Raw genomic sequence first — 9,393 nt, forward strand, 5'->3', positions numbered from 1 at the left:
AAGTAAATACATGAACTGTTTTCCACTTAGTTTTTAGGTCACAGTTTTCCACATAGTTAAAGATGAGGTATTATAAAAGATGGTAAAAAAAAGTCAAACTTTTTTTCAATTGAACAGACTATAGTTTGTACAGGTAAATATTTTCAGACTTGTTGATAAACAATATTTTTAGATGCATAATCATTGCCAGAGCATGTAAATACTCATTTTTAATCATGACTAATACTAGTAGTAAATAGTAAACCATGTAGATATTTGTACAGATAGATTTTATTCTTTCATACTTTACTTATATATTTTTAATCACGAATTGTTCTGATTTTTTTACTTAATAAACTAAAACTTGCAAAATAGTTGAATAGATGAATTTGTGTATAGTTCAGGGCCTTTAAGGATATACAACTGTGACAGATTCTTTTTTTTTTCTTACAATGTGCAAACTTGCACCCTTATTTTTCCAAATATGCTCATATAGTACCAGTGATTCAGTTAATATAGCAAATAAAATCAAACTAGTGATTCATGCATATATGACATTTATAAGTACCTTTAAATCTTTCATATAAAAAAAAACCTCTAAATCATATAACATAACAATAGAAAATTTTCTTAAACATAAAATAAGAAAGGGGGGCCAAGAAAGTGTCATTATTCTAATCTTTTTGCTTAGACACAAAGAAGCATCTTTAGGTGTGGTGGTGTAGTGCTATTCTGCAAGTTCATCAGAATTTCAAATCTCTAGGCAATTAATTTTAACTTAGTTTATTCTGGTCTTTTTTTCACCTTTCTTTTTGGAACTAAATAGATAGATACTACTCTTAGTTTGAGTTCAAACCAAGAAAACACTCACACATCACACAGTTACATTACACATTCACTATTGAGAATTGAAATAGTTCAAAACCCAATGACTCAAACCCAAGAAGAAAAGTTAAGAATTTGATGCAAATGTTTTCATTCTTTTCAATGCTTAACTCTTCCTCTTCCACTTCTTCATTCCTTTGTGTCATTATCCTCCTCCAAACTACTTTCTCTTTCTCTTATTCTAATCCTAACCATGAAGTCACAACTCTCTTCACATGGCTTCATACTTCATCTTCACAACCACCACCTCCATCATTCTCTAACTGGAATGTCCTTGACATAAATCCATGCAACTGGACCTCCATAACATGTTCTTCACTATCCTTTGTAACTGAAATCAATATTCAGTCCATCACTCTTCAGCTTCCTATACCTTCAAACCTCTCTTCATTTCAGTTTCTGAATAAACTTGTTATTTCTGATTCCAATCTCACTGGAGTTATTCCTTTTGACATTGGTCATTGTTTTTCACTTACTGTTATTGATCTTAGCTTTAACAATCTTATCGGTTCGATTCCTGCGAGTATCGGGAAGTTGCATAATCTAGTTAACTTGTCTTTGAATTCAAATCAGCTTACTGGTAAAATTCCAGATGAGATAAGTAACTGCATTAGTCTGAAAAATCTTCTTCTTTTCGATAATCAGTTAGGTGGAAGTATACCGGATTCGATTGGAGAATTGTCGAAACTCGAAGTTCTTAGAGCAGGTGGAAACAAAGATATAACAGGGAAGATTCCAGAAGAGATTGGAGAATGTAGTAATTTGACAGTTTTGGGGCTTGCTGATACAAGAATTTCAGGCTCTTTACCTGTTTCTTTTGGTAAACTTAAAAGGCTTCAAACTTTGTCAATTTATACAACTATGATTTCTGGTGAAATTCCTAAAGAGATAGGTGATTGTTCTGAGCTTGTTGATTTGTTTCTGTATGAAAATAGTTTATCAGGTTCTATTCCATCAGAGATTGGTAAGCTCAAGAAGCTTGAACAGTTGTTTCTATGGCAGAATGGACTTGTTGGTGCTATTCCAAATGAGATTGGTAACTGTTCAAGTTTGAGAAACATTGATCTATCTTTGAATTCTTTATCTGGAACTATACCTTTGTCTTTAGGGGATCTTTTAGAGCTTCAGGAGTTTATGATCAGTGATAATAATGTATCTGGTTCCATTCCTGCAACACTTTCAAGTGCTAACAAGCTTCAACAGTTGCAAGTTGATACGAATCAGCTCTCGGGTTTGATTCCGTCGGAGATTGGGAAGTTGTCGAGTCTTTTAGTGTTTTTCGCTTGGCAGAATCAGCTTGAAGGAAGCATTCCTTTAAGTTTGGGAAACTGTAGTAACTTACAAGCACTTGATTTGTCGAGAAATTCGCTCACTGGTAGTATTCCTTCTGGACTATTTCAGCTTCAAAACTTAACAAAACTGCTTCTCATTTCCAATGACATATCAGGTTCTATACCATCGGAAATCGGTAGTTGTAAGTCTCTTATAAGGTTGAGGCTTGGAAGCAATAGGATTGTTGGAAGCATTCCTAAGACAATTGGAAGTCTCAAGAGTTTGAACTTTTTAGATCTCTCGGGGAACCGTCTTTCGGGTCCGGTTCCTGATGAAATAAGAAGCTGCACAGAATTGCAGATGATAGACTTCAGTGCTAACAACTTAGAAGGTCCGCTTCCGAATTCGTTGTCGTCGCTATCTTCACTTCAGGTATTGGATGCTTCTTTTAACAAGTTTTCAGGTCCGTTGCCAGCGAGCTTTGGTCGCCTTGTTTCGTTAAGTAAGTTGATCCTAGGAAATAACTTGCTTTCGGGACCGATTCCTTCATCACTAGGCCTATGTTCAAGTCTCCAACTTCTTGATCTTAGTAGCAATCAGCTCACTGGAAGCATACCCGACGAATTAGGCCAAATCGAAGCCCTAGAAATCGCTCTCAATCTTAGTTGCAATCTACTAAGTGGAACAATACCGCCTCGAATATCTTCTCTTAACAAGCTTTCCATATTAGACCTTTCATATAACCAGTTGGAAGGAGATTTACAAACTCTCTCAGAGCTAGATAACCTTGTCTGCCTCAATGTTTCTTACAACAAATTTTCCGGCTATCTTCCCGATAACAAGCTTTTCAGACAGTTAACATCGAAAGACATCACTGGAAATCAAGGACTCTGCACTTCAGGTCAGGATTCATGTTTTGTGAAGGATTCTAGCAAAACCGATATGGGGTTGAATGAGAATGAGGTAAGGAAATCGCGAAGGATTAAGCTAACCATTGGATTGCTGATAGCGTTAACAGTATTAATGATACTTATGGGGATAACTGCTGTGATCAAAGCAAGGAGAACCATTCGAGACGATGATTCGGAGTTAGGAGACTCGTGGCCATGGCAATTCATACCATTCCAGAAGCTAAAATTTTCAGTGGAGCAAGTACTGAGATGTTTGATTGATAGGAATATAATCGGTAAGGGATGTTCGGGTGTTGTTTATCGAGGTGAAATGGATAACGGGGAAGTCATTGCTGTGAAGAAACTTTGGCCTATAACAACCGATGAAGGAGAGGCGTTGAAGGATTTCAAAAGTGGAGTTCGAGATTCGTTCTCAGCTGAGGTTAAGGCGCTTGGCTCAATCCGTCATAAGAACATTGTGAGGTTCTTAGGTTGTTGTTGGAACAAAAAAACAAGATTGCTTATTTTTGATTATATGCCGAATGGAAGTTTAAGCAGTGTACTTCATGAGAGGACTGGAAATTCTCTTGAATGGGAACTTAGGTTCCGAATTCTGTTAGGTTCTGCAGAAGGACTTGCGTATCTACACCACGACTGCGTCCCCCCTATAGTACACAGAGATATTAAAGCCAATAACATCTTAATTGGACTTGAATTTGAACCTTATATAGCCGACTTTGGCTTGGCAAAGCTTGTCGATGATGGAGATATCGGTCGTTCTTCCAATACAGTAGCCGGTTCCTACGGATACATAGCTCCAGGTTTGTCCGACTAACTCCTTAACATACTTATCTTTACATCTTCCAACAGATTTTCAATAATTTTTCTTAACATGTTGGTTTTAACTTTGAAATCGTCTCAGAATACGGCTACATGATGAAGATCACAGAAAAGAGCGATGTTTATAGCTACGGTGTAGTTTTGCTAGAAGTCTTGACAGGCAAGCAACCGATCGATCCAACAATACCAGATGGCTTACACATTGTTGATTGGGTGAGACAGAAAAGAGGTCTTGAAGTACTTGATCCTAGCTTACTCTCAAGACCAGAATCAGAAATAGAAGAAATGATACAGGCATTGGGAATAGCCTTATTGTGTGTAAATTCATCTCCAGATGAAAGACCAACCATGAGAGATATAGCTGCAATGTTGAAGGAAATAAAGCATGAAAGAGAGGAATATGCGAAATTCGACGCGCTTTTAAAAGGGTCTCCTGCAAATGATTCCAAAGTTGTTGCAACATCTTCATCAGCTTCAATCATGCAAAGTTTGAATGCAAAAAGCAATAATACAAGCTTCTCAGTGACTTCACTGCTTCATTCATCTTCAAGTTCTAAGCTGAGTTTCAAATGATGAATTGGTGATTTGTTCTTATTATTACTATCTTTCTATATGATCCTTATGTTATATGTATGTAAATTTTGTTATAGTTGAATTAAATTTCAACAAATAGATCCAGAAACTGCAAGTGTGTGGCTTTTGGGAGTGTGATTGTTGTGTGATAATATCTAAACAGTTTGAACTTGTCAATGTTATAGTTCAAATTCAAATAGCAATGAAATGTAACCAATGTTGGTGCTATTATTATTGATTTCAAATAATGATAATGAGTTTGATAGATGTAGTATCCAATATATGTGTATATATAGATGTGAAATGGAGTTTTTTTTGTTTTGTTTTTTTTTTTGTTTTTTTTTATTTTTATCATCGTGCGTATTTTTGTAGTTTACTTATGATAGAGGAAGAATTATAATTAAATATATCAACTTAACAGGTTTGCAAGAAAATGCATAAAGACCCAAGCAAATGACTGCACTGATATTGATATAGATAGGAGTCTAAATGCATGTTTGGATAGACTTCAACAAGTCTCAAAAGCACTTTTATTCCACTTTAATTTAAAAATTGATTTTTTTTATAATATTTTTTTAAAATCGATTCTCCTCCTTCAAAAGAAATTCTCTTAGTGATAGAATTTGATTCTTATCTTATTCATTTAATCTCTCTCAAGATTTACAAAATCATAATCATCTATTTATAACAAAGGTTGCATGGTAGATGGTGCAAAAGTTAGTTAGAACTTATACATGTATGTGCATACATAACCTACATCAATGCCTAAACTAGTCTCCTAATACTCCCCCACAAGCTTATGGAGGGGTGAGAGCAATGACTTTGAGCTTGCTGCGCAGGCAGTAGTCCCAAGAGGCTTGGTAAGGGAATATGCAAGTTGGAGAGAACTTGGAGTTGGAACCTGTTGGATCCTCAAGAGCTTCGAAATAACACGCTCACGGACAAAGTTAATGTCCAACTCAATATGTTTGGTGAGAACATGAAGAATCAGATTATGAGACAACAAAACCACATTAAAATCATCACAAAGCAGGTAGAAGGCTGAAATGGCACGTGAAGTTCTTGCATAAACGACTCAAGTCAAAGCAATTCAGACATAGTATGTGCACAGGCACGATATTCGGCCTTCGTGCTAGAACGAGCCAAAAAATGTTGCTTCTTCGAACTCCATGACATAAGATTCGGACTAATATAGATACATGAGTCAAATGTGAAACTCCTATCATTAGGATCACTTGCCCAATCAGAATCTCTATAGGCACGAAGTGAAATCTTGCATGAAAGTGGTGTTGGAGAAACGAGAAAGTCATGATCAATGGTGCCACTAAGGTAGCGCATTATATGTTTGACAGCTACCTAATGAGAGTTAAGAGGGGAAGCAATGTATTGACATGCTTTGTTAACACTGAAAGCAATATTAGGTTGAGTAAGAGTAACATACTGAAGTGCATCAACCATGAATCGATACATGAAGTGTAACACCTACTTCTCGACTCGACAAATAAATAGATAAAAGATGTATAACACATATATCCTCCAAATAGGATGCTACTCGACAACAATCAAAGTATATTTGAACCATATAATTGAAAGTGAAATCGTTTGATAAGCAGCGGAAATTATAAAATACTTGGCATTAAAAACCTCAACAACATTGTTAGTTTGAAAAATGGTTCAACATCAAAATAGATAAAAGGATATGCAACATAAAATAAAATAAATAACAAAGCAGCTCATTTTCCTCGTGTTATATATCAGAGTGACTCTAACTATAAGATTCAATTGACAAGCAACTAAATAGGCACGACACCGTCCTTAACCTCAAGCTCCTACTCAGGTACCTAATTGTATGTACTCTAGAGAAACACAAACACAACAACACAAAAAGGGGGTGAGAATACATTCAAATAATAAATGGTGCACAAAACAATTAGGATAGATTCACACACTACAGAGTCATACACATATCAACATGCACCCTAATATCATGCATTCACATCTCACCTATATCATAGTCAAACTATTGCAAACCATATAATATTACTCATAATTATACAAACATATCATCATCATGTAATTCAATGCAACAATCGACTCAACTCATGCTCGTCACGCTCCCCATTCTTAACTGGATTCACAACTTAACTATATATGCATGTGGTACCAAATCAACATTTGATTTTTGAACCGAGCCCTCAGTCTAAGCTCCAAGCATCCACCCTAAGCTTGCGACAAATCACAACTCCCAACATATGAATTCATGACTCACGTCTTAGGTTATTTATACGAACTGAGTTCCAATCATCTGCGAACCCTGAGCCCCCACTCTGAGCTTGGTACAAGTCACTAGTCCCCACTTTGAACTAGCGAATATGCCTTTTTCATAACAATGAAAACATATGATGCATGACATATAAAAATGCAATAACTGTTAGACTATGGCACGGATCTAGAAGGGGGGGTTGAATAGATCCCAATTAAAAAATAAGTCGACGCTACCAATTAAAATTGGTTTTTAAAATTTGTTTTAAGTGCGGAAACGGCCGAGGAAAAATATAGTCTAAAACGAACTGTTATTGGAAAACCGGATATGCGTCAAGCCTATGGATTAGTGATAATGTAAAATACGAATCACTACACTAGTTACACAATCAATGATTTGTTTCACTTACTAGGATTCCTAGTTCCAATGATTCAAATACCAAATCAAGCTAGATACACACTTAAGATAATTTTGGTTTAGGCAAATTATCAAACACTTGGTGTGCAAAAACACTCCAAGTGATATTTGTGTTGAGTAAGTGATTCCAATTAATCTAGTACAATGTTCTATTGTACTTTGGATTCAAAAACAGAGTTTTAACCTCTTACTCAATTAATATCAATGTTTGATAAAAGTGCTTATACTAAAATCACTTAATTTTTAAGCTGAAAATCAATTATGCAAAAAATTAGAGAAGACAAGGATTTGATGAGGCAGTTCCCCCGCCGTCCTCGCTTCGGGGTACGTCTGCCCTCAATTCTAAAACTAGAATTGAGATGATTTAATAGATATCACCTGTTGAATTTAACCGTTTATACAAGGATTGCAAAGCACATATACAACAGAACTCTCAAGATGTTGAATGTTGCTTCCACTCCTTGTTCCTTGATTCAAGATGAATCAAGCCCTTCGATTGTTGTTGCTAGACCTCCGATTCCAGCCCCTTTGTTGAATAACCTTCCGTTCTTCAAACCCTCGGCCCGGCTGATCTCAGCTACAACGAATCGAACCCGAATTCTTCCCTTCAATATCATTGAATCCGCTACTAGATTGACGAAGACTTCCTCTTCTCAATCACCTTCGCTCAGCTGAAACTTGATGAAGAAATTCGTCCAAAAACCCCCAAACACAAACCAGTCTTGGAGGACAAAACCCTAACGGTTTTATTTAAGAAAAAACCTGCCACAAGCTTCAACCCGAACCGGATTCCCCAATCTCGGCTTCGAACCTTATCACCTTTAACCAATCACAAAGCACTTCAACAATGGTTGTGTGTAGTTGATGTGTTGTGAGATGTTAAAGATGAAATGAATCTTGGACACCTATTTCACTTTTTCTTGTTTCTTTGAACACTTGAAATCAATTTGACAAATGTTGGTTGATACAAGTGATTAAACTTCTATATATAGTAACCAACTTACCAACCAAAAATAACAGCTTTTCAAACAGTGGAAAATATTCAGAAAACTGAGTTTGCGCACGAGCGGTCGACCATAGGTCGGCGTGCGCTGACCCGTGGGAAAATGAAAGTTTCATGCGCCGACCCTATGGTCGACTCATGTCTTCCATGCGCTGACCTGTGGCCAACTGCACTATGCCATGCGCCGACCTGTGGTCGACTCAAGCAACCATGCGCTGACCAGTCACCAACTGGTCTGTGTTATGCGCTGACCCGTGGCTCATGCGCTGACCCTTGCGGTCGACTCAAAGCCTGCAAATCTGCAAAAATTCATATTTTTGTGGTTTTCATGCATTTTGTCATGATCACATTTTATCCACATATGTTTTATGAAATATAGCAGTTTTAGATGAGCATAGAGAAGAATATGATAGGTGATATGTTGCATTTGTTTGTGGACGTGGAATCGACAATGCCGATTCATCCATGGTGGTCATTTGTCATCATCGAAACTTGTGATTGTATGTTGTCTGACACTTTGCCCTTACATACTCCCCCTTTTTGATGATGACAACCTGTACAAAGCCAAAGAGACAAACAACATGCAGTATTTACACACATTTTGCACACTTCCTCTTTCTTTTGTAATCTAAGGCTATCTGCAAAACCGACTGTTAATTGTGGTGAACATTTTGGCTGCTTGTACTCTTCTCCCCCTTTGACAACATCAAAAAGAGACAAGGAACGATTATTCAACGTGACATAAAATTCAACAGGAAATAACACTATCAGATAACAATATCACACCAAATATCATTACTGAACGATAATCATTAATTAAAAGAAGATAATCATTACAATTGATTTTGCACAAACAAGCATAACAGAAAAATGAATACAGTCAAACAACAAACAAATTCAGATGCATGTGCAGTCCTATGTCCTAATGGTGTCGTCCTTGACGGTAACAGATATCCGGGTTTCTGTAGGGGCCAGCCAGAGATGATATTTGTTCAGCAATACCGCCTAGATACTTGATACCCCCGTCGACCGACCGTTCCTGGCGTTCAAACGTTTCGGTAAATGCTGCATACCGTTCATTCATGCTTGTAGAGAGGTTATCGAGCCTCTCAATTTGCGCTTGAATTTGGCTGCTAATATGAGCATAGCGCTCATCCTGAGTTTGCATGAAGGATTGTTGAGCCAGCTGCATATTTCGCATCATATCCAATAGTTCGGAAGAGTTTGCGTGTTGTGGAGGAGACGGAGGAGATTCTTCATTATCATGGTGA

The 9,393-nt window shown here is 36.9% G+C and overlaps 1 protein-coding gene across 1 annotated transcript; it reads left to right on the forward strand.

Annotated features, from left to right (window-relative positions):
• Nucleotides 1-764: 764 nt before the first annotated feature.
• LOC127119696 (LRR receptor-like serine/threonine-protein kinase RGI1) lies at nucleotides 765-4,687 on the forward strand. Its single transcript, XM_051049997.1, has 2 exons — nucleotides 765-3,847; nucleotides 3,949-4,687. Exons 1-2 carry the CDS (start codon nucleotides 943-945, stop codon nucleotides 4,437-4,439), a joined length of 3,396 nt encoding a protein of 1,131 aa, XP_050905954.1. The 5' UTR covers nucleotides 765-942; the 3' UTR covers nucleotides 4,440-4,687.
• The last annotated feature ends 4,706 nt before the right edge of the window (nucleotides 4,688-9,393 follow it).

Source organism: Lathyrus oleraceus, chromosome 2, assembly GCF_024323335.1.
Source record: "Lathyrus oleraceus cultivar Zhongwan6 chromosome 2, CAAS_Psat_ZW6_1.0, whole genome shotgun sequence".
NCBI classification, from domain to species: Eukaryota; Viridiplantae; Streptophyta; class Magnoliopsida; order Fabales; family Fabaceae; genus Lathyrus; species Lathyrus oleraceus.